Source organism: Lynx canadensis, chromosome B1, assembly GCF_007474595.2.
Source record: "Lynx canadensis isolate LIC74 chromosome B1, mLynCan4.pri.v2, whole genome shotgun sequence".
Taxonomy (NCBI): Eukaryota; Metazoa; Chordata; class Mammalia; order Carnivora; family Felidae; genus Lynx; species Lynx canadensis.
This window is the reverse complement of record NC_044306.2, coordinates 204,929,184-204,956,948: the sequence shown is the minus strand read 5'-3', so window position 1 is coordinate 204,956,948 and position 27,765 is coordinate 204,929,184. Positions and strand designations below refer to the sequence as shown.

The 27,765-nt window shown below is 57.8% G+C and overlaps 1 protein-coding gene across 2 annotated transcripts in view; it reads right to left on the bottom strand.

The window, feature by feature from the left end:
* Nucleotides 1-27,765, bottom strand: part of LETM1 (leucine zipper and EF-hand containing transmembrane protein 1) — a 40,880-nt gene that overhangs the window by 5,477 nt on the left and 7,638 nt on the right. The window contains exons 3-11 of one of the 2 annotated variants that reach the window (XM_030314374.1): nt 23,663-24,113; nt 14,949-15,092; nt 14,245-14,382; nt 13,355-13,558; nt 6,392-6,511; nt 4,987-5,118; nt 4,502-4,645; nt 3,794-3,925; nt 851-985 (exon numbers count right to left, since the gene is read on the bottom strand). In XM_030314374.1, the coding sequence (XP_030170234.1) occupies nt 851-985; nt 3,794-3,925; nt 4,502-4,645; nt 4,987-5,118; nt 6,392-6,511; nt 13,355-13,558; nt 14,245-14,382; nt 14,949-15,092; nt 23,663-24,113 (1,600 nt within the window). Of the gene's footprint in view, nt 1-850; nt 986-3,793; nt 3,929-4,501; nt 4,646-4,986; nt 5,119-6,391; nt 6,512-13,354; nt 13,559-14,244; nt 14,383-14,948; nt 15,093-23,662; nt 24,114-27,765 lie in introns of both variants that reach the window. The other variant, XM_030314373.1, reaches the window with a different exon arrangement.

The window sequence follows — 27,765 nt, the reverse complement described above, 5'->3', positions numbered from 1 at the left end:
ATCACAAAGATAAAAAGTTCCAGGTCATTAACAAAACAGAAACCCACCAATTCCAGCCACGGAAAGCTGCAAAGTCTTATTAGCTTGGTTCTGCAAACCCAAATACTGTTTCTGTAGCAAAGAATGGAATCTATTTGAGTCTCAGCTTTCTTCATGTGTCTTTTAAGACAGTAAATAAATGGTTGAAAGAATTAAGGAACAAGAAATGTCTTCTTAAACCCTGAGTCAGGATTTTCCCTGTGAGCAAGCATTACAGGGAGGATGGAAAACGGGGCTAGAGACGAGGAACCGTCTCTTCCGAGTACGTCTGTGAAAACACAGGTCTTTTACACCTTTTTACAAAGTAGGCTCTACACCCAACGTAGGGCTAGAACTCAGGACCCCGAGATCAAGAGTTGCACACTCCACCAACTGAGCCAGCCAGGTGCCCCAAAACAGCTCTTTGAAAGCAGATTAGAAAGTAATATTTAGAAAACAAACAAACACGTTTTCCTTAGAAACACACACACACACACACACACACACACACACACACACACAGCGTACGTAACAGAGAAATCTCTTTCCGGGAAATGTGAATGAAACTAAGATTTCCTTTATCAAACGTCCAGGCTTTTTATCCCATCCCTCACGTGCCTTTAGAAACCACAAGGGGCAGGCCCCTGTGGACGAGGAGGGTGGACGGCCAGCACCGCAGGACTAGAGCAGGTGCCGTTCGTCAGTCGTTGAGCACCCCTGGGATTTCTTTCCCCGTCCAGGTCTGTGGAGCGGCCCCCACCCCCCACCTGGCGGCCCCGCCCACCTGGCACCCCCTCACCTGATGCCCCCCCCACCTGGCGGCCCCGCCCACCTCACTGTAGTCCTGCACGTCTTCCTTCAGCAGCTCCAGCTCCTCCTTCTCCTTGGTCAGGGACGACTTCTGCTCTTTCAGCTTCGAGCAGGCATTGCTGATGATGTCGATTTCCTCTTTCGTTATTTCCTCTTCCTGTGGAGAAAACAAGGGCACACCAGGGAAAACCCGGTTGAAGGAAAGCCCTTCCCCCTCCACCCCGCCGGAGAGTCTGCTCCCACCGCGGTGGGCAGAGGCCAGCAGAGACGCGCAGTGCCCGTGCTCACTGCCCACGGTGCCCGGGGGCGCCCCGAGCGTGGATCTGACGTGCACGCGCACTCAGGAAACCATCGGCCACCCCAAAACCTCGGGGGTCACACACTGAGCAGGTCCCAGAGAGCGAGCTCCTGCACATGTGCCCTCGCTCGCCTTCTGAGTGGGAGACCCCGCGTTGTCTCACGCCTTTCAAGTGCTGAACAGTATCCCATCCGGAACACCTACCCAACGCGCTCACCCACTGTTTTACATTGTAGCTCCTTTGAGCTTCCACAGACGTCTTAGAAGACGCCCGTCTGTGTCAACAAAAAGCCTACTGGGATTTTAATGGTTCTGAATCTGTACATCGGTCGGAGAACTAACACCTCACACGCATCTATGAGCGCAGGAAATCTGTTTTAGGTAATCAATCTCAACACTTCACAGCATTCAATGTACAGGTCAAATTTCTCCCTAGTAGTTCACTTTAGGGGCTGGAAACGATACACTTTTTGAAATTTCGACCCCACTGCTCATCACCAGTACAGAGGACACAGCTGATTTGCAGCTGCTCACACCGTCTGTGAACAGGCAGTTTCATTTCTTCCTCTCGACGGAGTGGTTTTATTTTTTCTTGCTTACATGTCCTGGCCACAACCTCTGCACGGTGCGTAGCGAAAGTGGGCGCCCTCGCCAGGGGCCACGCCAGCCGCAGCACCTCTACAGATGTCCTCACTGGGGTGAGAGGGTTCCCCTCCACTGGCTGAGAAGTGTGTTTTTAATCAGGGAGATGCTGGATTCTGTGAAGTACTTCCGTATTCACAGAGATGGTCGTCTGTGGCTTTTCCCCTCAGCGTGTTGCCACTGTGCCGTGTTCCCGGACAAGCCCCCCGAGGCCACGGTTATCCTTTTCACAGAACAGATGCAAGGGACCCGCTGCGTGTCTGCTGACAACTTTCACACCGTGCTCACGACGGACGCGGTTCCGAAGGCTCCTCCTGCAGACCTGGTGCTGGCCGATGCTGCCGATGCTCGCCGCAGTGAGCGAGGAAACGACCCCCCTTCGCTTTCTGCAAGCAGTCTGCGTGGGACCCCTTCCCTACACGTTTGGACTCACAGGAGCCTCGCCTGTGGAGCCACGTGGGCCTGGGTCTCCCCGTGGAAAGGCTTTCGGCGCAAGCTCGACTTCTGCGCTGAGGGAGAGCTGTGAGCGTCCTCCGTCGGGCCCCGCAGACAGCCAGCGCCGCTAAGACCTACAAGGCCGCACCGCAAGAGGGGACGAGCCATCTGTTCCACCCACTCTTTACGGCATCTTTCTGGGGAAGAAAGGTCCTCCGCTTAGTTTTTTTAACGGTTTGTGCTTCTTGCTAAGAAACCCTTGTTAAGCCCTAGTTCTCCCGAGACTCCGAAACGTCTTTTCACACTCAGGTCTTTAATCCGCTGGAAGTGGGGTGCATCCGCTTCCGTGAAGACAGCTGGGCACACCCACTGGACTTAATGACAGGTGCCTCCTTCCTCCTGAACCGCGTGGGCCCAGCCGGGTTCCATCTCTGCTCAGCTGTCTACATCCCAGCCTTGCCCCACCTCAAAAACAACGCTGACACCTCGGGCCCTGGCCCTGACCCTTCCCCGGGTCACCCTTTGAGGGCAGCTTGGCCAAGTCCTTGGGACCCTCTCTCCCCACCCCTGTCCCCCACCCGATGTGCCAATACCGCCACAGGTCTGCTTCCATCTCTCTCCTAGGTCGTGTCCCAGGATGGCCTTGGCCTCCCTCCCCACCACTGTCCCCGCCCCCCAGCAGAGGTCTGCCCCGAGCCCCAGGCCTCCCTGCCACCTGCTCCAGCGCCCCCTACCCCCCCGGGCCTGGAGAAGGCTGAGACACCCCAGGGGGCCTTTCCTGCCACCTCTGCTCCAAACCGCTCCCGCCAAGGCCACAGACCACCTCCCCCTACCCATTTGGAGTCAGTCTTCAGGCCTCCCCCACCAGACCCTCAATACTCCTGACGAGGCCCACCCTCCCCTGGACGCAGCCCCCTCTACCCAGGCGTCAACGTGTCGGACCGCAGAAGCGCGGCCTCCATAGCCCCGTCTCTTCTGACCTCTGGACCTGGAGGCCGCCCGGGACCCTGCCTGAAATCCCCCAACATGCATCTGCTGCCCGGGCCTCACTCCTCCTCCGCCATCTGTCTACCTGACTCCTGGGAGATCAAGACGGAAGGCGTCCCACAAGGGGAGGGGGCTACAGGCAGGACAGTGAGGCCACCCTGAGAAGAACCCCTAGGGTGCACAGCACATCAGACTGGGGCAGGTGACAGCGGGCAGGCCCTCCCACTGCACAGCCCAGCCAATAAAAGGGCCTGTGGACCTGCCTCCAGGCATGGGGGGCCCTGACACTCGGGCTACAGAGGGCTGGGAGGAGGGGGTGCTAAGTAACGGATGCCTCGACCTTCCAGGTGCTCAGGCCCAAAGCCTGGGGCCCAGCTGGCTCTTCTCACACCACACTGGGCCTCCCAGAAACATCGCCGACCCGCGGCCTCACCTCCTCGCCCCGCAGCTACTTACTAGTGTCCAAAGCCAGGCCGTGACCCCCGTGGCCCCGTCTCCTCAGGAGCCCCTGCTGCGCAAGCCAGCCCCCTTCACCCTCCGGTTGAGCTCCAACACAGCCTCCACCCCCGGGGGGGCAGGGGAGGGGGGCGCGTGCGCGGCTACCTTTGAGCCTTCCAGGACGGGGGCGGGGTCCTTCAGGGCCTCTGACGGCAGAGTCACCTCAGACACGTCTGGCTGCAGCTCGGCCACAGGCCTCCCAGGGGCGGCCTCTGCCGTCACGTCCGGCTCTGCTTCCTTCTGAAATGCAAGACCACTGCCAGCTCGGTGCCTCCGGCCGCCGTCCCGAGGCGTCCACGCCGGCCCAGGCCAGGGGCGCGCTTTCGACAGGCCCGCTCCGAGCTGGCGGGCGCTGTAAGAACCTGTCAACCAGCGGCAGGTGACGCGCCTTCTGTGGGCTTCACGGCGGGCCCCCAACAGGTGCAGTGACGCGGCCCTGGGGGGCTGGGCGCTGGCGTTTCCCAGGTCAACCAAGGCCCCCGTATAAAGCGGCTACGGAGTCTGATTCCATCCTCGGCCCTGCCCTGACAGCTCTGGGAAGCTGCCCACACCTTCCAGAGGGGACACCTCGAGGGCCACGTGACCTGCCGGCCAGGTCCTGCCCCCACTTCAGAGCCGCAGCTCCCCGCCCCGAGCACCCCTGCGTCCGCTGTGCCACCCGATGGCTCCAGGAAGGACAGAGGAGGCGGACCGTAGGGACCCGGACCCAGTCCGCCAGCAGTCCCCGGGAAGGCCGAAGACCACCTTCGGCCTGTGCCCCGCTCCAGGCGGCCCCCTCTCCGGGCAGGTCCAGGGGCCCTGCTGGCCGCTCACCGCCGCCTCTGAGAGTCTGCGCAGCTCCTTCTCCCGGTGCTCCTGCCGGATGGCCGCCTCCTCCTGCAGGGTGGCCTCCAGCTTCGCCTTGTTGTCCACCTGCTCGCCCTCCACCTCGGCCGCCTTCACCTGTGCTTCTTTCGCCTTCAGAGAGGGGACACCTGTGAGGGGGGGATGCCGGGGAGCCTCGCACAGCACCCTGCCCCCAGCCCGTGTTTCTGAGAGGGGCTGCCGTCCGGGCTTCCAAGGGGAAAGGACCACACCGCGGGGACCCCAGCGGCGGGCAAAGGCCACCAGGCGGCCAAGGGTCACCCTCCGCACACACCACCGGAGTCCTCGACGTTCGGGGAAAAGACGAGACGAGAGAGAAGCTGGGAGCGTGGATCCAAGGGCTGCCCTGGCCGAGGAGGGGGCCTCTTCTGCAGCTGCTCCCCCCAGAAGCGAGAGGGCCCCTTCCAGAGGGAGCCGCAGAAGGCAGTACGCACCACGATCTCCGGGAGCGTCTGCAGCGTGGACTTGAGCTGGTCGGCGGGCGAGAGGGTGTCGGGGAGGTACATGGCCCGGGACAGGATGAGCAGGGACGTGGGGATCTCCTGATGAAGGTGTAGCTCCAGCCACTGCAATCGGGGGTTCGAGACAGACTCACCCACTGGCCGCGCCCCGTGTCTGCCTAACCCGGGGCCCGGACCCTGGAACGGTCCTCTCTGTTCTGGTTTGATGGGGGGGGAGGACTCGAGTGGATGGGCGCACCGAGTCGCCGAAGGAAGTTCTCCCAAGAACGGGAGTCCTCAAGTTCCACCACGCCCACCTACCGCTGCCTCTTACGACCTGCCGCCCGCCCTCAGGGAGTCAAGCACGAGATGCCACACGGCATGGCGGCCGGGCTCAGAAGAAACTGAGCGAGACGCCCAGACTCTGTTACCGAAGCTCTTCACTTCTGTCACGTAAAAAAAAAAAATGAACCACAATGGTAGCACCCGTGGCCTCATGAGGCCTTCAGGGCCCCGCATGCCTGCCGAGCGCCCGCACTGCTTACGGCTGTTTCGCGATACAAAGACGGCCTTCAAAGTGACAAGGAAGCCCATGAACATGTGTGGACACTATCTGGACGCAGGACGGGAGGTGGGACAAGAAGGAAGACGCACAAACACTCGGATCCCCGACAGCGCCGTGGGGGCAGCGCCCACACTCACACGTGTCCTGAGCGTGCTCAGAGAAGACTGGACACAATCCCAGGCACGCGTGGGGGAAGACACGGGGAGACTCACCCTCCAGAGAAGGCTCCGTCTGGGGGCCACATAACAAACACCGCTTGTGTCAAAGGAGAAGCGGGTACTGACATATATCCGTCTACACGCGGAGGGGAACCGCCAAGGAGGGCGCCGGCCGGCACCAGACACGCCATAGGTCTTCGGACGCGACAGCTGAATCGCTGTGAACGCGGAATGTCGCCTCCCACTCAACCTGATGCCAGCTGCAGAGCTGGCCTCTGGGTCCCGATCAAGGGCCCTCCGGGCTGCCAGAGGTGTCAAGACAGCTGAGAGAGGCCCCTGGGGTGGGCTGGCCCGGGCCTATTTACCCAGAGGTCTCTGGCCTCAGTTAAGAGGCCGACTGAAATTTCAAGGGAAGTTAACCTCGTCCTCATCTGTCCACAGATGACCAGGAGGGGACAGTAAGGCCGTTATCGACCAAGAGCAGGGGAGAAAAACCAGGCAACATTCAGAGCCGTGAACACATGGCACGTGACAGGGTCACCACACCCTCGTCCGGACCCCCAGCCAGTGGGGGGGGGGGGGGGGGGGGCTGACACCACCGGATCCCGGGGAGGTCTTGGCACAACAAGCCTATCGACGCTGGCCCGACGTAAGGTAAAGCCCCTCAACCACGCACCTGCTTCAGCTGCTCCCTCAGACGATCCTCTGTGACTCCAAGGGCCCGCATGCCTCGTGCCCGACACGCTGACTGCAATTCCTTGACGTTCAGGCTGTCCACCCCTTCCTCGGCGATTAGCTACAAAAGAAAGCCGACAAACTACACACGGAAAGGTCATCAGAGGTGGTGGTGCTTATGTGACACGCTTGGAACCCAGCGTCTAAATGCCAGACGCTTCCCTGATGTGCCTCACCAGGCGCAGGACGAATCGCCACCACTGAGGCCTCCGCTCCGGGTCCGGAGTGACCAGGCTGTCCGGTGGGGGGTGGGGGCCTCGGGGAAGCGCACGGTGGCCAGGACCGATCCGGCCTCTGCCCAGGCCCGGCTCCTCGCTCTCAGCGCCCCCTTCTTCTTCCGCCGCCTCTTTGTGAACACCCCGGCTGTCCTCCCCACCCCACCACGGGTTCTCAGGATCCTCAGGACAGTGGAGGAAGGAGGGAGAGCGGGGCGAGCCTGACCGCAGCCAGAGCCCCCTCCCTCCTCCTCAGCCTGAGACTACGGTGATGCAAGGGAGAAAAATAAACCAGAGTCCCGGAGACGGAAGACACAGAATGTCGCGGAGACGGTGCAGGGGTGGCAGGGGAGGGGACAGAAAAAGAACCAGAGTGGCCCCAGGTCGATGCCGCGCAGGGGTGCACCCGCCACCTCATTCGGCCCCACTCAACCTCACGAAGACCCCGGGAGGCAGACGCGTCCATCGCTTCCCTTTTCCAAAGGAAGCTTCTCATCCCGGGCTGACTGGAGATCAACACGCAGGTGTGACAGGGTTTCTCCCAGCGGTAGCGTCTCACGAACCATAGTGACAAAACCATACCCAGAATGACAGCAGGACACCAAGCCGGTCATGGCAGAAAACCCTTCTTGTCCTTTCACAGACACACCGGCACCTCCTGAACCCGTGGCGACCACGAATCTGACCACTAATCCAGCCTTCACGCGCGTGTCTGTGTGTGAAGCATGTTGCACGGGTGGGGTCACACGCATGCACGCACACGCTGCTGGGGATTCCTGGAAGACTCCTGCAGGCTGTCGAGCACGTTAACCATGGCTTCTCTTTCGGGTGCTAACTAGCTCTGCACGGTAGGACCATCCGGGCTGACCTTCTCCCATCGCACGACAACTGGGCTGTTTCCGCTGTGGGCTTATAACGGAAAACCTCGTTTTTTCCCCTCTCCCCATCTTCCTGTGGGAAACACGAATTCCACGGCGCTTCCGAGTCTATCTCCTCATATGGTGTTTTCGGTGGTCGCTCTGGGTGTTACCGATGGACGCGCGCCCTCCGCGTCCTTGTTCGGGTCCAAGCGAAATGTGGAAACCTCACCCCCGGACGCCCCTCAGCCCTCTCCTACTCTAAGCTCGTCTTAATGTCTCTTCCTTCCAACCCCACACGGCACTGTCGCTTCTGTCTCAACTATCACACGGACTTTAGAAGGCAAACGAGAAGGAAAGTCTACTGGGTTTACCCATGTTTTGCTGACCACCTTCTTTCTTCTTCGTGTTCCAGAGATCTTTGAACAACACGGGCTTAAACTGTCCACAGGTCCACTTATGCACAGGTGTCCCTCGACACAGCAGTGCTGTAAACGTCCGTTTTCTTTTCCCTAGCGTACTTTATTACACAAACACAGCATACAATACACGTAACCCACAAAATAGGGACTAATGAACCGTTTGTTTATGTTCTCGGTAAGGCTTCAGGTCAACAGTAGGCCATCGGCAGTTAAGTTTCTGGGGAGCCCAACGTCCTGCACGGAGGGCGGGGCTGTGCCACCTGCTGGCCCACCGTGGGGCAACAGAGAACAGGACGCTCCCTCTGCTTTGCGTTTTTAATGGAGTCAAATCCATGTGCTTTGGGTATTTTTCCCTTTAATCTTGGGCATTTTGTTTCTTTCTAAGAACTCAACTTGAAACATCACAGAGCCAAGAATCCTGTAACAAGTGCAACTGTAAACACTGCCTTTTTATACACACTCACCATGGACTTTTGCTGCCTTCTAGACAATTTATTTTGCCACGCGGTATGACTGCAGCTGTGTTAACTTATACGCTGTAACCTTATCTCACTCACGCGTAAAGGAAAGTTCTACTGTGCCGGGACCGTGCCGGGGGACCGTGCCGGGCCCAGTGTCCTAAGCCCCACGTTGTTCAAGCGTTGATTACTTCCTGTTTAGAGACCCTCCTCCAGGTTCTCGCGGGGGTTTCCTTCTCCTGAGAAGGTCTTGATTCTCCCCTCTTTTTCAGAGGATATTCGCTGGATACAGGATTCTGAGTTGACAGGTTTTTTCCAGTATGTGAAAAATACTGTTCCCTCCTCCTGGCTGCCACAGTTTCTGATAAGCAGCTTGCTGTCCCTGGGGTCACCCTCCCTGTGCCAGACGCCGGTCTCGCTCACTGCCGTCACGATTACCTGTCCTCGGCGCTGCTTAGTGTCACGGTGATGGGTCTTCATGTGGATTTCTTTGGGTTGGTCCTGCCTGAGGTTCACGCAGCTTCTAAAATGTGTTGACTTCAGGGGCACCCGGGTGGCTCCGTTGGTGAAGCATCCTCCTCTCGATTTCAGCTCAGGTCACAGTCTCTCAGTTTGTGAGCCTGAGCCCTGTGTCGGGCTCTGCAATGACAGCACGGAGACTGCCCGGAATTCTCTTTCTCTCTCTGTCCTTATCCTGCTCACACACTCATGCACGCGTGCATGCTCTCTCTCACAAAATAAATAAGCTTTAAAAAACAAATACAAATAAAATGTGTTGACTTAGGTCTTTTACTGAAATGTGGAAAGTGTTCAGGAGTTATTTCTTCAAGCACCTTCCCAGCTCTAGCCTCCCTCCCCTCTTTCCAGAACTCCGATGACGAGTATGTTAGATGCTTTCCTCTAGTCCCACAGGTGGCTGAAACCCTGCTTGTTTTTTAACTGTTTTCTCAGATGTTCAAATGGGTGATTTTTTAAAGTTTTTATTTATTTAAGTGATCTCTATACCCCACGTGGGGCTTGAACTCACAACCTCAGCTCAAGAGTCGCACACTCCTTGGGGCACCTGAGTGGCTCAGTCAGTTAAGTGTCTGACTTCAGTTCAGGTCGTGATCTCACAGTTCATGAGTTCAAGCCCCGCCTCGGGCTCTGTGCTGACGGCTCAGAGCCTGGAGCCTGCTTCAGAGTCTGTGTCTCCCTCTCTCTCTGCCCCTTCCCCACTCACACTCTGTCTCCCTCTCTCTCAAAAATAAATAAAACATTAAAAAAAAAAAAAAGTGGCACGCTCCTCCAACTGAGCCAGCCAGTGCCCCAAACAGGCAATTTCTATAGTTTATCTTAAAAGTTCACTGATCCTGTCTTCTGTCCTCTCCTTTCTCCTGTAGGGCTCATCCACTGAGCTTTTTGTTTTGGACTGTATTTTTCAATTCTAAATTTCCATTTGGTTTTTCTTCCTCCTCTTTTTTAACGCTTACTTATGTATTTAGAGGGAGACAGCGCAAGCAGGGGAGGGGCAGAGACAGGGAGGGAGAGAGAGAGAATCCCGAGCATCCTCCGCGCTCACAGCGTGGAGTTGACCTGGGGCTCGATCTCACCAATTGTGAGACCATGACCTGAGCTGAAATCAAGACCTGATATCCAACCGACTGAGTCCCCCAGGGGCCCGTCTCCTCCTCTTTTCTCCTGGGAGGCTGTGTCTCCACGCGGCTCACTCCCTAGCTGCCCGGTGAGGCGCCACACGCGGCTACTTTGGGCCTGCTGTGTGCTTCCTCACCTCCGGTCTCCGGGCTGGCCCCACTGCTTGGCTCCTCTCACGGGGACGTGAGAATCCTGTCTCAAGCCCTCCGAACACAAAGCCTAAGCCCTGCGTATCACTTACCGCAGCTGGCCACTCTGACCACACTAGCAATAAAGGCCAAGTCCCACGTCCTCCCTTGCTCCCGCTTCCTGGTCCCCAGGGGCATCAGCGTCTCATGTAGAGTCCTGAGCAGGGGCTGTACCCGCTTCTGGCGCAAACGTGAGTCACAAGCTCCCTTTGATGGCTGACCTGTCTGTGCCCCCTCTCGGTTACACCCACAAATTACACCCGTGGTAGTCTGGAACAACTAGGGGGCCGCCTCGTTGCTGCCAGGCTCCCCATTCAGCCTCCGCCAAGCCCCAGAGGAGAAGCCAGGGTAGCGGGGAGCCCTCCACGCACCTCCGGGGCTGCCAGGGGCAGGCTGGCCCCACCTGGCCTCTGGACGCCATCCAAACGGGGTGTGCAGGGAAGGTCTTGGAACTGCCAGGCCCCCTGCTGGTCTCTATGGGGACACTGTGCCCCAGGGGCCGGAGCGGCAGCTCGTTACCACCCGCCGGGGAGGAAGGAGCAGCCTCGTGGGCTTTCCCTGACGCCACCCCAGTTGTGACATCCTGAAGAGGGTGGAGGTCTCAGCCCTCACCCACCGGCGCCTGCCGTGGGGGGACTACTTCCTTTAGTGTTTGGCTGGAGTAGAGCGTTACTGTCTGAAGCCTTCTGTCCTGCTAGGCAGCCCCTTTCCTTTAAAAAAAAAAAAAAAAAAGGGGCGCCTGGGTGGCGCAGTCGGTTAAGCGTCCGACTTCAGCCAGGTCACGATCTCGCGGTCCGTGAGTTCGAGCCCCGCGTCGGGCTCTGGGCTGATGGCTCAGAGCCTGGAGCCTGTTTCCGGTTCTGTGTCTCCCTCTCTCTCTGCCCCTCCCCCATTCATGCTCTGTCTCTCTCTGTCCCAAAAATAAATAAAACATTGAAAAAAAAAAAATTAAAAAAAAAAAAAAAAAAAAATTTATCTACTTATTTTGAGAGAGAAAGCGCGAGCGGGGAAGGGGCAGAGAGAGGGAGAGAGACCTCACCAACCGTGACATCATGACCTGAGCCAAAATCAAGAGTCGGACGCTTAACCAGCTGAGCCTCCCAGGCGCCCCTGGAGAGCCCCTTTCCTGTCCTCTGGCCAGAGGGAGCAGGCTTTTCTCAGGGTTGTTTTTGCGTGTGTTTTAAATAATCTCTCTACCCAACGTGGGGCTCGAACTTACAACCCTATTGGTAAGAGCCCTGCCCGTCAGGGCTTCCGGAGTCCGCACTCATCAGCAAGCCTCAGCGGCCGCTCCTTCAGCACCAGGGCGCGAACACCCACTTGGTTGGTCCTGGGGTCCCAGGGTCGTCTTCTCCCACTTCTCAGAGACTTCTTGTATTTGGTTTTTACTTCACGCCCAGGACAGCGGAGGCCCAGGCCACCTTTCTGACAGTGCAGGCTGTTCTGTTTCAGAGGGCTCTGAGGCACTGAGCCGTGATTCGTCCAAGGTCACAAAGCAAGGGAGTGGCCAGGACTCCAGCCGGGGCCACCTGCCCCTAGCTGCCTCTCCTGAGGTGGGGGCAGCCACACGCAGGCTCCCGGGGAGTGAGGTGGCCCTCAGAGGACTGCCCGTGCCAGCCCCCCTCACGCCCACAGAGTGGGTGTCCCAAGCGCCTTCCGAGACGCAATGCGTACACAGTGGAGGAAGGACTTCCTTTCAACCCTACAAACCCGCAGTGATGGCCTGCCACTTCCAGCTACGGCCAGGAGCCGGTTTTTGCCAGATCGGCACCCCTGCCGAGGGCTACTAGAAAAACCAGCTGAAACGAACACAGAAACAGGCTCGGAGCCACCAGAAAGCTAGCACAACAGGGCTCGGGGACAGCAAGATTACGCAGACCGGGAAAGACGGGACAACCACGGGGGTGTGAGCCACTGGGGACCCAGCGACACTTGCCGACGCGTAGCGCAGGCTCAGAGTCCAGGCCAAAGGCCCCTGCTCAGAGGCAGAGACACCCCGCCAGAGCCAAGAGGCTGCCGCCCAGGGAGAGGGAAGCGAGGAGCCGGGCAGGAAACGTGCACAGAGCGGGGCGGGGCTCCGGGGCTCTGGTCCGCAGGGGGCACCGCGAGGAAGGGACACAGGGGAGCTGCAGCCCACGCTCTGTCAGGGGAGCAAGCCAGAGGCAGCAGGGCCGGCCCCGATCCGTGGTTAGTGGTCTCAGGCCAAGTGGCCCCTCTCTAGCGGGGCAGACCCAGGCGGGCCCTGCCTGGAACCTCGGAAACTTCTCACGGACAACATCTAGGTCCAGGAAGGAGACACTGCAAACCAGCCCGAGAAAGCAAACCGGACAAAAAGACCCACAGACCACAGCTACTGGAGTGGTCAGACACGAACTATGATGAGCACGTTCGCGAACACAGAGAAGTGGCCGGGAGCAGAGACCGGACACCCCCGAGGTGCCTGTACGGCCGGCAGACGCCGCAGATTCCGGGGCCAGCAGCGCTCTCGGAGACAAGGGAGAGGTGTAGCAGCTCTTCCCGGAAACACACTGGAGGGCACATGCGGTGGGGGACACCGCGGTCAGCACAGCCCTAGGAGCAAGGTGGTTGCTTTTGACCTCCTGCCCTTCTCCTCAGGAGCCCCAATCCTAGGTCACTCTTCTTATGAAGACTGTCAAAGATCGGTAACAAAACTCTGTGTCAAAAGAGCGTGGCTTCTGTTTTGATTTTATTGAAGCACGGGGACAGGACCCGTGGGCAGAAAGAGCTGCTAAAAGACGTTTATCACGGCGCGGCTTAGGGGGGCAAAACGTTAGCCAAAGTACCGGTGAATAAGTCACGACGTGTCCACACCATGAAACATCAGGCAGCCACTAAAATTCACCTTTTCAACAAATACTTAGCGACACGGGCAGGTCTCCTAACGTCACGCCAGGGGACAGACCGTAAGGGCCGTGCGGTTCCAACGTCATTCCAGGAGACGCACGCGCACGCTGGGTGTGTGCACGCAGGCCACAGTGGGCAGAGGCGCAAAGTGCCCACCGCCGCGATCTGGGAATGACAGGACCGCTGGTGACTCCGCCTCCCCTACGGTCGGGACACCGGAGCCCCAGGTGCCTGGAGAGGGTGGTCGCGAGTGCGGGTGCCCACCTTGTCGTCGGCCTTGATGGAGCGCAGCCTCATGGTGAGCTGGAAACGCAGGAAGTTGTTGGTGCCGATGGACTGCAGCTCCAGCAGCTTGCACAGGGCCACCAGCTGCGGTCGCGTCAGGTTGTCCAGGGTCAGCTCGTCCTCGAACAACTTGGAAAAACGCAGGATCTCCTCGTTGCTGGGTCTCTCACCGGTCTCTCGGATCTGTGGGAACAATCGAGCGAGCCACCCGCTGGGTGGGGGGGGCTCCCTAGCACCGCCCACGGCCTCGGGCCACACGCCCCAGCTGGAAGTGCCCCGGACCATCCACAACCCCCCCTTCGGATCTCCCTGGTCACCAGGCTCCTCCTGGGGAGCAGCCCCTCGAGGGCTCCAAGCGCCCAGCCTGCACTGGCTCCCCGGGGTGATGCCTCCCTGCAGCTTCCGGCCCCCCTCCCGCTCGTGGACCCTTCCCGCCCACGCCAGCAGAGCCGTGGCCGTGGCTGTGGCTGTGGAGCAGCCTCGGGGCCCATCCCCTCCTCCCCCGGCCTGGCCCCCCAGCTCGTCACAACGGCAGGGTCTTAGTTCCGAATCTACTGAACTCTGCCTCCCCTGGGGCTGCTGCGAAGTACGGATTCACAGGCAAATAATTCTGATGTCAGCAAGCTCAGGACAGCAGGCCCAACCAACATCACCGAGCAGGGTTAAACCCCCTAGGGCACCAGCCCACGGCGGCCTGGGGGCTCCGCTCCCGCATCCCCGCATCCCGCATCCCGCATCCCGCAGTGAACAAGAGGGACGGGAGGCGCGCCCTACGTAAGACGGGGCGGCCCTGAGGCTCTCCCCGGCACTCGGACCGGCACTCGGGACCGGAGGGCTGAGGCCCCCAGGGCTCTGAAGCATCACGGCACCTTCTGGAAAAACACGGAGAAGTCTTTGGTGGCATTCCCCTTGGCTGCCTTGTTCTTCAGGGCCATCTCCTCGATGGTGTCCTGGAGGAACTTGGCCAGCTCCAGCTTGACCCGCAGCTCCTTCTTCAGCCTCTCCTCCTGTGAGGTCAAAGAGGGGGTGCTACCCTCCCCTGGCCCACACCCCGGCCCCCGCCTGCTTCCACCCAGCACGGGGTCCGCTTTACCCCTCAGCCCGGCACCTCCCGCACTTTCCTGAGCGGCGCGCGCTCCCCCGGGGACTGTGCCTTCCCAGACTCGCGCTTCCAGTTCGGGGCCTGAGAAGATAGTCGTGGGGCCCCTCAGGACAGGGACCGGCCGCTGAAGCTTCTAAGCTTCGTGGGCCGTTGGGCCGTGGGTGAAACAACGCTGTGACTGCGGGGACAGCAGATGGGCCCTGCCCTCCGCAGGTCGCACCGCCCACGGGCGGCCTCTCCCCGTGGCCTGAAGGACAGTGGGCTACAGAAACCGTACTTTAAAACACATTTAAAGAAAAACAACTCCGTAACCCACCGTCTACTAATCACAGCACAGCATGACCCAATTAGGAAGAAAACATACAACTTCAAAACCATCGACCATCTGAACGTCAGCCACAAACAACGCAGACGTTGTAACTACGCCCAAATTCGCTCTGAAACGAGCTCACGGCCCCGACGCCCCGTCACCTTGATGGACTGGGTCTCGAACGTGGACGGCAACATGTTGGGGAAGAGCTTCACGGCGACAGGGAGCAGGAACTCCATGAACGGCACCACCACAAAGACCAGGAAGGGGACCAGGCGAAAGAGGTCAGCGCATATCCGGAGAAACTGGGAAAAGGCGGAAGGGGGCAGGGGGTGAGGCGTCAACACCGCTCACGACGACCGTCAGTGGCGCGACGGCAGCCCAAGCCCGACGGGGGTCGGCGAGGGCGCTAAGTCCCGACAGCCCGGCACGCTGCTCCCAAAGGCATCTGTTTCTCCAGCGTCCACACCACAGGAAGACAGCCTTCAGAAAGGCTAGGAGGGGCGGAAGCCGGCGTGGGGAGCGGACCGCCCATCCCTTCTCGCCCTGTCCACCAGGGGGTTCCGCTCTGCGGAGACAGCCTGACGCAGACACCGTGCTGCCCCCTGGACTCGGAAGCCAGCGGGATGAGAACGGCAGGCCGAGGTCGCCAGGGAAGGCTGTGGCCACACCGCCCGCCCCAAAGAGCCCGCAGAGAGAGTGTCACGGCTGTTTCTCGAGAGGGTCTGACCACACAGCAACAATTAGGCCAAAACCCAACGCTTCCTCGACGTGAACCCACTACTGCTGACACCAGTAAACACGTTCACAAGCTGAAAGCATCGAAAGCCCCCGAGTGACACTCAGCGGACACTCGCTGCTGGGTCCCCAGGCAGCCTTCTCTTCAGTCTACTCAGTCAACACCTTTGACCCCAAGCTGCCTAGGCTCCCAGGAACCGAGACACACGCTCGTGCCGGTCGAGGTGTGCATTTCCACGGTCGTTAACTACACGTCTCCGGAAAAGCGAGGTCACTCCTAGAAACGGCTTTGTTCTGGCCTCTTCTGACACTTACGACGGTCAAGTGGCATGTTCCCGCCGGGGCGCCGCTCCCCAGATCCTGGCGGCCCTTCGCGGCAGTTGGGAGCCACCTGCCCCGTGGTGGTGCGCACTGTGACCACCCGGCCAGAGGGTCCCCTCCCCAGCACTCTGTGGAGGAGACACCTGAGGCCCTTCTCCCTGGGCAGCACTCACCCAGCTCTTCCCAAACCAGTCTCTGCTCCAAGGGTCATGGAACAGGGACCCCGACCTCGAGCCCGTCTTCCCACGTACAAACCTTGCCCATTCACTTTTCTATCTGTCGTCAAAACAGACTCACGGATTCCTGTACTTTTTCATTTGTTTACAATTTATTACTATTTTTACTTTTATGCTCAAATGGTCCCAGAAGAGGCCCTTCAAGCTGGTGTCTGTGTTTTCTGACATTCCTCCTGAATTTTTTTTCAGCAGTTCTATCAAGGTTTAATTTACATTCCGTGACATTCACCCACTGTGAGTGTGTAATTCAATGATTCTTGGTAAATTTACAGCTTGTGAAACGATCACCAAAATCCACCTTTAGCACACTGTCATCATCCCATCAAGTGCCCTATGTCCATCCGCAGTCCATTTCAACCCTCAGCCCCAGGAAAACGGTAAATCGATTTGTTTCTCTAAGTTTGCCCACATAGGGCTGTAGAAGACATTCTTTGGCATCTGGCTTCTGCCATGAGACACACAAATGCTTAGGCATGTTATGTCCTTTCGATGACTGCACCCCTTTGACATTACGAAACGTTAAATGCCAGGATGACCTTCTTCATCCCTGGGCATCTTTGCTATGAAACCACCTTAGTCTGACATTAAGGTGGCCACGTCAGCTTTCTTCCGACTGCTGTTAGCAGCACTTACTTTCTCCCATTTTTTCACTTTGAATCTATTTGTGCCTTTACTTTTTTTTTTTTTAAGGTTTATTTTTAGGCCACCTCTACACCCAATGTGGGTCTCGAACTCACAATCCCAAGATCAAGAGTCACAGGCTCCACTGGCTGAGCGACCCCGACGCCCCTATTTGTGTCTTCACATTTGAGGGGTGTTTCTTGCAGACTGCAGGTAGTTAGGTCTCGCCTTTTAATCTCATCTTACAACCTCAAACATTCAATCGGCAGAAAACCGTATGATCATCTAAACAGATGCAGAGAAAGCATTTGACAAAACCCAAAATCCATTCCTGATAAAAACTCTGATGGAATTTACAAAAATGATACCAGAGGGGCACCTGGCTGGCTCAGCTGGTGAAGCATACGAGCCTTGATCTAGGGATTGTGAATCCGAGCCCCACGTTGGGTGTAGAGATCACTTAAAAGTAAAATGTTTAGGGGCCAAGACATGATATCGAGGTTCACGAATTCAAGCCCTGCATTAGGCCCTCTGTCAGCACGGAGCCCACTGTGGATCCTCTGTCTCCCTCTCTCTGCCCATCCCCCGCTCGCGTTCTCTCGTTCTCTCTCTCTCTCAAAATACATGTTTTTTTTAAAAAATGTTAATCTTTACAAAAGATTACAAATGTTCACAAAAATGGGAAAACAAATGTTTGCAAAAAAAATGTAAAATCTTTAAAAACAGTAACAAAGAAACAAAAAAGATCCCAGAACAACCGTCTTTGGTGACTCTGCAAGATATAAGATCAATATATGAAAGTCAGTCGTGCGGGCACCTGGGTGGCCCAGTCAGCTGAGTGTCCGACTCCTGATTTTGGCTCGGGTCATGATCTCACAGTTTGTGAGTTCGAGCCCTACGTCAGGCTCTCCACAGACAGCACGGAGCCTGCTTGGGATTCTCTCCCCCTCTCTCTCAAAATAAACAAACATTTAAAAAAGCTTTGTAAAAATTAGTTGTATTTCTATATACAATTGACCCTTGAACAATACAGGGTTAGGGGCACTGACTGTCCCATACAGTCAAAAAGCCTCGCGTAAATTTGGATCCCCCCAAAACTTAACTACTAAAAGCCTAACAGCCTACTGTTGACGGGAATCCTCAGTGATACGTAAACAATTAACACACACTTTGTATGTTGTAGGTATCATATGCTGCATTCTTTCAATAAGGCCAGACAAAAGGAGACGTTAAGAAAATCTTAAGAGAAAGTACATTTATAGTAGCGTACACGTTTTCATATTTTTTCCACGTTCGTATATTTATAAAAAATAAACCCACATAGAGATGGATCCACACAGTTCGAATTGTGTTGTTCAAGGGTCACCTGTACTAGCAATCAACACGTGGAGACTGAAATTTTAAAAGCTCTGTTCACCCACACGAGCCAAAGGACGGAAGAAACCCAGTGTCCGTGACTTATGGACAGGTGAGAAAGTGCGGTCCATCCACCCAATGGAGTGCTATTCAGCCTCAGCCTCAAAAGAGGACTCCTGCCGCCTGCCGCCACACGGATGAACTCTGAGCAGACTAAGTGCAGTAAGCCAGTTACGAAGGGACGGACGCTCTGTGACCTCCCTTACATGAGGCCCCAGGGGAGTCAGATCACGGAGACAGAAGGGAGGTGGTGGGTGTCGGGCTGGCGGAAGGGGGTGGAGAGTGAGTGTGGAACGGGGGCAGAGTTTCAGTTTGGGGAGACGGCAGGGTTCTGGAGACGGGTGGTAGGGACATTCACGACACTGGGAAGGTCCTCGGTGCCGCAGAAGCACAGACCTAAAAATGGCTAAAAGGGTAAATTTTAGGTTGTTTACTTTGTAACAAAAAAAACCTATTTATTTATTTATTTAAAAAAATTTTTTTTTCTTTTTTTTTTTTTTTTAATTTTTTTTTTCAACGTTTATTTATTTTTGGGACAGAGAGAGACAGAGCATGAACGGGGGAGGGGCAGAGAGAGAGGGAGACACAGAATCGGAAACAGGCTCCAGGCTCTGAGCCGTCAGCACAGAGCCCGACGCGGGGCTCGAACTCACGGACCGCGAGATCGTGACCTGGCTGAAGTCGGACGCTTAACCGACTGCGCCACCCAGGCGCCCCCAAAATTTTTTTTTTTTTTAACGTTTATTTATTTTTGGGACAGAGAGAGAGCACGAATGGAGGAGGGGCAGAGAGAGAGGGAGACACAGAATCGGAAACAGGCTCCAGGCTCTGAGCCATCAGCCCAGAGCCTGGCGCAGGGCTCGAACTCATGGACCGCGAGATCATGACCTGGCTGAAGTCAGACGCTTAACCGACTGCGCCACCCAGGCGCCCCCCCAAAAAAACTATTTATAATAACGTTAAGAAAAAAAGAAACTGCACAACACTGTTGAAAGAAATGAAACAAGAAATCTGTTTTATTCCACACCGGCCACGCCCAGAGGTGCCCACGTTCTCTTTACTTTCTGACCCAGGCTCCTCCTCTTGTACCACTGCTGTCCCGGCTGTTGCTGGGCTCGGTCTCCAAGGAGCCCTGGCTCCCCCTCGTGGGGAGGAGCGAAGCCCAGGGCCGGGGGCCCAGTGTGCTCACTGCTACCAGGCTGTCGCTGCTGCCACATCTGCTGGAGCACAAGGCTCGACCACAGGAGGGGTCAAGGACCAGATGAGAGCAGGCTGGTGCAGCCAGAGCCTCTGAGGACATAACACTCACTGCGGGGCCTTGGAGAAGCCTCGGTGACTCCCAAGCACACACCTGGCGTCGAAGGAGGACCAGCGAGCGGTTTAACCGTCCCAAGAGCGTCGCTGCAGATGAAGGCATCAGCCCTCCGACGTGCTTCAGCTTAAGCAAGCACGCGGTGGGAAAGCCCTGGGAGGAGGAGCCCCTTCCCGAAGGCCCCCCGCCCTCGGCTCCCCAGAGCCCCTGGGAGTGCGCCAACCAGGCCCCGGCTGCAGCCCCCCGCACGGTGCTGAGGCACCTAAACGAACGCTCAGCTAACTGAGCGCGAACGCAGGCCGGTAACGGGACAGAGTCTGCCTGCACAGCCGCCGGACACTTGTCAACAGACGCACGCTGTGACCAGACCTCAGCCCTGCTTCTCCATCCTCCCTGCTGCGACGTTCACACTGCCACCGAGAGGCATCTCCAGGGTGCGCCGACTCTGCTGTGAGCATCTGGGGGACAGAAACAGTCCTTCCAAACCCTGCAGGTCCACGGGGCCCAAGGTCAGAACACAAAACTACTTTCCCAATACTTCTATTCCACAGCAATCCTCAGACGTTTCTGTCATTCTCTGTTTCACACGATCAGCATGCATTCAACAGTTGTGACCTTAAATTCACATTTCATTTTTTTTTTAAGGAGGGCTGACTTTCAGCTGATCGCAGTGAGGGAGCTGCTGTGCTATGTGGGAAGCCACCACTCAGAAACCGGTTGTCCACGAATGGTTTAAAGCACCAGGTTCCCCACGAACGTGCGCTGCATGACAGGCAAAGGGGTGGCCTTGTTGCCCAGGACGAGGGGCTCTCGGCACCCAACCCTGGTCCCGACGCACCAGGGCCGGCCGGCAGGGCCGGCGGGGGAGCAGCCATCCGAGGCCATCGAGGCCCCGTGGCGCTGTCCTATCATTCCGCCTGGGCAGGATTCTGACTCAGAGGTGGCCAGTCATAATCCCACAGATGGCACCTTCGCCCCATTGGAGCCTCGGCCAAGCACATATACCAGGTGTCTGGACTGCGCCTCCTCTGGACTGAGGATCACCATGGCAAGCACGCCCCGCCAGTGGGGTACAGCTAACTTGTCTCACGGCGGTCCAAACCCAGCTCATGTTCCCTGGTGGGGGCGGGGGGGGAACAACCCAACGTTTGGTGAATTCTGCTTCACGACAACAGCAAGAGTTAAATTCACATTTCAAATCTATCTTCCACTTAAACGACTCCTACAAATTATTTTACAACTGCTTGCCTTTGTAAATATCCTAATTGTAAGAGTCACTCTTCTATATGCCAACATTTTGTTCAAATTCAAATCACCTGGAAGGCCCTGAAACAAGGAGAAGAAAGCACAGCCCCACAAAGCCTCTCCCATGTGCTACCCCTGCCAAGTCCATATGCACACGGGGACCTCTCCCTGGGACCTCTCGTTGGGACCTCTCCCTGGGGCCTCGCTGGGACCTCTCGCTGGGACCTCTCGCTGGGGCCTCTCGCTGGGGCCTCGCTGGGACCTCTTGCGGGGGCCTTGCTGGGACCTCTCACTGGGGCCTCTCCCTGGGACCTCTCGTTGGGACCTCTCGCTGGGGCCTTGCTGGGACCTCTCGCTGGGACCTCTCGCTGAGGCCTCGCTGGGACCTCTCGCTGGGGCCTCTCGCTGGGGTCTTGCTGGGACTTCTCACTGGGGCCTCTCGCTGGGACCTCTTGCTGGGACCTCTCTCTGGGACCTCTCTCTGGGGCCTCTCGCTGGGACCTCTCCCTGGGGCCTCTCCCTGGGACCTCTCGCTGGGGCCTTGCTGGGACCTCTCACTGGGGCCTCTCACTGGGGCCTCTCACTGGGACCTCTCGCTGGGACCTCTCACTGGGACCTCTCGCTGAGGCCTCTCGCTGGGGCCTCTCGCTGGGGCCTCTCCCTGGGGCCTCTCGCTGGGGCCTCTCGCTGGGGCCTCTCGCTGGGGCCTCTCGCTGGGACCTCTCGCTGGGGCCTCGCTGGGACCTCTCACTGGGGCCTCTCCCTGGGACCTCTCATTGGGACCTCTCACTGGGGCCTCTCACTGGGACCTCTCGCTGGGGCCTCTCGCTGGGACCTCTCGCTGGGACCTCTCGCTGGGGCCTCGCTGGGACCTCTCCCTGGGACCTCTCATTGGGACCTCTCGCTGGGGCCTCGCTGGGACCTCTCGCTGAGGCCTCGCTGGGACCTCTCGCTGGGGCCTCTCGCTGAGGCCTCGCTGGGACCTCTCGCTGGGACCTCTCACTGAGGCCTCGCTGGGACCTCTCGCTGGGGCCTCTCGCTGAGACCTCTCGCTGGGGCCTCTCGCTGGGGCCTCTCGCTGAGACCTCTCACTGGGGCCTCTCGCTGGGACCTCTCGCTGGGGCCTTGCTGGGACCTCTCCCTGGGACCTCTCATTGGGACCTCTCGCTGGGGCCTCGCTGGGACCTCTCGCTGGGACCTCTCGCTGAGGCCTCGCTGGGACCTCTCGCTGAGACCTCTCGCTGAGGCCTCGCTGGGACCTCTCGCTGGGGCCTTGCTGGGACCTCTCACTGGGGCCTCTCACTGGGACCTCTCCCTGGGACCTCTCGCTGGGGCCTCTCGCTGGGACCTCTCGCTGGGGCCTCTCGCTGGGACCTCTCGCTGGGACGTGCTCATCTGCTCCCACTCTTTTGTTTTTGTTCTTACGAAGTCTCATCATCCTCACGGAAGCAGCAAATGCACACAGCTCTCGCGGGGTAGGGGAGCAGCGCACGGGTGTCCAGGATATAAAGCGTTACATTGTGATTAGCTCAACAACGCGCCTCGTCATCAACATCCGACAGACGCTAACAGGATGATCCTGAAATTCCAATGCAACTGTCCTTCTTTCAATTCTCCATCTGCTCCCTTCTAACGTGGCATCCCAGGGGAAATCCCAGCCAGTCAAACAACCAGAAGTTCTTGAGAACACGTATGAAATCAGAAGCCAGAGGAGCTCTCACACAGAACAGCCAACTCCCCAGGTCGCGTTAAAGTCAAGTCCTTGTTTTCTCACAGAGGAACCTTCTGGCAGTCAACTTCCAGGGAAGAGACACTTCTGCACCTTTCCTCGGAGAATCCTAGGGCACTGAGAACTTAAAGCTGCCCCTTGGCCCCTGGGGACCCACCAAAAAAGAAAAGGGCAAGAAGGGGAGAAAGGAAAGTCTACAGTGTAACTGTCAGTTATTTCAGGCAAAGTAAGACACCCAGAAGGTCTGAGCTCCTGAAAAATAGGAGCGATCTTTTTTTTTTTTTAATTTTTTTTTTTAACGTCTATTTATTTTTGAGACAGAGAGAGAGGCAGAGCATGAACGGGGGAGGGGCAGAGAGAGAGGGAGACACAGAACTGGAAGCAGGCTCCAGGCTCTGGGCCATCAGCCCAGAGCCTGACGCGGGGCTCGTACTCACGGACCGCGAGATCGTGACCTGAGCTGAAGTCCGACGCTTAACCGACTGAGCCACCCAGGCGCCCCAGGAGCAATCTTTTTTTAAGAGCTGGTGAAGGGCAGACGTGACTGGCTGGCTCAGTCGGTTAAGCGTCCGACTCTCGATTTTGGCCCAGGTCAAGATTTCGCGGTTCGTGGGCTCAAGCCCCGAGTCAGGCTCTGGGCTGACAGTGAGGGGCTTGAGTTGGATTCTGTCTCTCCCTTTCTCTCTGCCCCTCCCCTGCTCACACTCACTCTCTCTCCAAATAAATAAACATGAAGAAACAGGTTTAAAAATAAACGAGCTGGTGAATGGCGGAGAAAGCTGGCGTACCGAATGCTGAACCAGAGCTCCCAGCAGCTAAAGAGCCGGTGGGCGGGCAGGTTCTGGAGCCGATGACAGAGGTGACACCTGCGTCAGGAGCTCAGAGCCAACAAGTAAGACCCAGCTCACAGAGGGAGAAGCACAGCCCTAAAGACAGACATCTGGAAAGCAACGAGACAGAAAAGGCAGCTACCCTGCAAAAGAAGTCCGCCGGGGTGGGCACAGGCCTCCGACAGGAAAGAAGGCCGACGCGGTGGCACAAGGCCAGAGCGACGGGAGACCACAGACGGGGTGTGTGAGACCCTCTGGCCGCGGAGGCACCGAGAGATTATCAGCGGTGGTACAGGGAGGTTCATCACGGTTAGAGTTTCCTGTTGTTATTATTATCTTCTAACCACAAGTTGCAGAAGGAAAGCCCCGGAAGTATTTGAAAGCACCTAAGAGGCGGCCCGACCGGGAGCTGCCGAGCGTCCATTACCTGCCTGCGCTCCCTGCGGGTGAGGCTGTGGCCGTGGAGGACCCGCCAGAGCATGCGCGCCGCAATCTTCGTGTCGATCCAGAGCAGGCGGAAGCCGTGGTAATAGTGCCTCAGCTCGTCCAGGACCCTCTGCCCCAGGGACTTCCTCACGGTCGCCTCCGGCGGGGGGCTGTACACGGGGCCTCCCTCCTCCAGCTTCTTGTTCTTGTCCTTCAAGGACTTGAGGGACTTCTCCACCACAGAGTCGTCACCCAGCGGGGGCGTGGAGTGCCAGCAGCGCGTGGGGAGGAACTGAGGCCCTGTGACCAACAGGCCAGCGGGGGCGGGGGCCCACGGCACTCGGGCCACCGAGCACACACGCCCGGGCCTCGCAGTCCAGCAGCCACGGGGATCGGTCCTGAAGGACAGGTACACGGGGTGGGCAGGAGTGCAGCAGCGAAACGAGACATTCCTTGAAGAGAGAGAGAGGAAAACAGCGATGAGGGGTGACCTCCTGGCACCTCAAACCCGCAAGCGCGACACGGACCAGGCTGCGTCACAACCACACAGACACTCAATCTTCCCAGCACCGACACCGACTCCCCACCGCGTCTGCGTGCCCGGGAAACACATCAGGAGGCAGAGGGGCTGCTGGGAAGGGGCTTGTCGGTCCCCGTGGGCTCACAGGTGGCACCAGGGCACCAAGGGGCCGGGGGCTCGAAGGAAGGGCAGATTGGACACAAACAGCAGAGCTTGGCCCCTGACCCCCGGACTACAGAACCGACCTCAGGGCGGGTCTCCCAGGTGGCTTCCCAGACTTGGGGAATTGGGGGGGTGGAGGCGGGGCAGGGAGGTCCGTTCCCTATCAGGTGACTTTCTACGAAGATCTGCAGTTCTTGAGCGAGCCCCGGAAGTTAGTGAGGACGCTCAAATCCACGGGGACCCAAACCCGTGCACTGTCCAGCAGAGACGTTTGTACCAAGTGGCGAAAACCCAACGAATCACGCCCCGGACCCGCTCCTCCGTCTTCCCCGCGCTGCTGCTTCTGCTCAGCCCAGAGCCTCGATGACATCCAGCGCTGGAACACCTTACCTGCACGACTCTTGGAGCCCCGGGATCTCCTTCGTACCCCACCCGTCACACTGGACGACGCTCCCCCCGCCCCCGGGCACAAACCCACCCCCGGGAGGCCACAGGCTCCAAGTCAGCTCATAGGCTCGTGCTCATAACCGACACAAGCCCAGCCTCAAGCCCAGCCTCTTCCCATCGGCTGGAGCATCTCACGGGACCTGGGCTCCGCAGCTGCCTGCCCCATCCCAAATTCCAATCCACTACTTAATGCTGAGACCTCGGGCAAGTTAATTAACCTCTCTCTGTGCTTCGTGAGCGTCCTCTGTAAATGTGTGCAGTAATAGACACATGAAGTACCCAGAGCGCCAGGTGCATACGACACCCACCAGGGAGCTGGCAGCCGCCAATCGGGGCTGGAGGAAGCCAGGGAACGTCTGGTCCAGCTGTACCTCTTACGGTGGGGAATGCTGAAGGACATCCAGAGGCGTGCCCGCCTCGGTTCACAGCCTGCATCACGTGGGTGCAGCTGGCACAGGGCATCACCCGCCACCCATCGAGCAACCCCTCAACAGCCTCCTGCCTTCAAAGGGCAGGGTCAGTCCTGTGCCGTGAGCCCCAGGGCCCCACAGTCAACACCTGAGCGGGAAGGGCGCGGCCTTGAACCCACCCTGCCCTGACTGGGTCACGGCTGCCGAGGGACAGGCTGCACAGAGCACAGCAGACCCGCTCAGTCACTTGCGGCTGTGGGACTGTGGCCCCAGACTGTGCCTTCTGTGCCTCAGCCTCATGTCTCCATCGAACTTAATGATCCAGGCTCCCGACACTCAACGAGCAAGGAAGCAAGTGGCTTCCACAAGAAGGCGTGATGTCGGCGCTGGACAGCACAGCCAACAGGCGAAAGCAGAGACTCGCGAAAACACAGCAAGCTGAAAGGCACCCAGCATATCCACTGGGGCCAGCGAGGCTCCGGGATCTGGCTATCTTCAAGCACGCTAGAAACTAACATTACCAATATTCTACCCAGAAAGGTTTAGCTGTTTTCAAAAAGCATAAAATTGCGTAATTTATTACTTTAGAAATAATCGTCAAAACTAATCTGGGCACTGCCGGGACCCTGCTCTGCCCCAGGTCGCTAGAGTCCACGGCTCGGCATCCCTCCCGAGAAGCGCCCGCCTCACCTACACGGGGTCAGTGGGCCCAGCTTCCCACAGGCCCACCACCAGACCTTCTCCTGCTTTCTCTTTTCTTCGCTCCCCTTAAAGTGGGGAAAAAACCACTCTGGACAAAAGAAACGTCAACAAGAAATACACAGTCACTAGAGGACAGTCTGTTTGTTCACATGAAAACGCTGAGGGACTCCTATCAAAGGCATTCATTTCACCTAAGGGTGCGGGCTCCCACGTCCACCTCAACGTTGACAACTTGCTGCCACCTTCAACAAGAGAAAAACCAGGGGTGCCTGGGTGGCTCGGGTGGTAGAGTGTGTGACTTTTTTTTTTTGAAGACAGAGTATGAGCAAGGGAAAGGGGCAGAGAGAGAGAGAGAGAGAGAGAGAGAGAGAATCTTAAGCAGGCTCCACACACAGCACAGAGCCCAACCTCTATGATCCAAGTAGAAATCAAGAGTCAGACACTCAAGCGACTGAGCCACCCAGGCGCCCAAGCATGCGACTCTTGATCATGGGGTTTGTGAATTCTCACAGTTTGCGAGATCGAGCCCCACGATGGGCTTTGCACTAACAGCACAGAGCCCGCCTGGCATCCTCTCTCTCTCTCTCTCTCTCTCTCTCTCTCTCTCTGTCTCAAACAAACAGATGAAATGAAATGAAAAGAAATGAAATGAAATCTTAAAAAAAAGGGGAGAAGTCCTAAGCAGCACCTGGCAGAGGAGTGCATTCGCGGGTCAGAGCATTTCCCGGGCCTCGTGGCATCAGCCGCACGAACACAGGATGACAGGCAGAGGGACCCAGGCCTGCTCTCCTCACAGCACCTTCTGGACCCTTGAAAAGATGCCACAGGCACAACACCTGCAGGCCACCTGACACGTCCCCTTCCCAAGGGGACAGCCCACCCAGACAACGGCCTACGGCTGGGCCACGGAGGGCGCCAACCCTCAACGTGCCAAGAACGTTCAGTTCTTCAGGGACATGGCGTCAGCAAGGGCGGTGACAGCAGCAACAAGCAAGGGAAGCAGAGGCGGACGATAAAGCCACCAGTCCCAGGACCAGGAGGAATGGTTCCCGAAGCGCAGGGTGCTTCTCTGCCCAGAGACAAGAGGTGACGCTGCCCGCAGGACAAGGTGCCCCTCAGCTGGGGAATGGGAGGCCGCCGCCGCCCACGGCACTGGGACCCCTGTCAGCGCCCTCCAGGCCCTGTGGTACCCAGCGCACCCTGCAGGACACTCTGGGGGCCAGGCAAGCACCCGCCACCAATCCTCCGAGTGGTCCCATGCAGGAGCCCGAGAGCCTCACGGTAGCCCCGTCCTCCCGCCGAACGACCCCCTGTGCTTGGGGGGCTTTGCAACCAAGGGGCTGCACTTTACTGGACTCCCTCTCTGCCTTCACTTTTAGGATAAAGGAGGTCAAGGGCAGCTAGATAACGCCCATCGATCGAGTGGTCCTGGATCAGAAACTCCGCCGCCGCTCACGCTCTGGGGTCGGGACCACCAGAGCTGAAAACTGAGATGACAGACCCCCTCACGGGGCACCGCCACCACACAGGCCCGTGCCACGCACGGACTTCTGTGCCGGGATCGCGTCCACGCTGAGGCTTTTTCATAAACACGGGACAGTCCCGTGAGCGTTTCTTCCTAACCATTTTCTTAAGTTTTCTTTTGTCTAGCTTGCTTTATTGTAAGACTACAGCATATGATACATATACAAATCACGTGTTAATTGACTTTTTATGTTCAGCAAGGCTTCTGGTCAAGAGCAGGCTGTCAGTAGCTAAGATTCAGGGAAGTCAAAAGTTACAGGTGCGCTTTCGACTGCACAGGGGCCAGCGCCCCCAGCCCCGCCTTGCGTTCTTGTTCAAGGGTCACCGATACTTATCTGT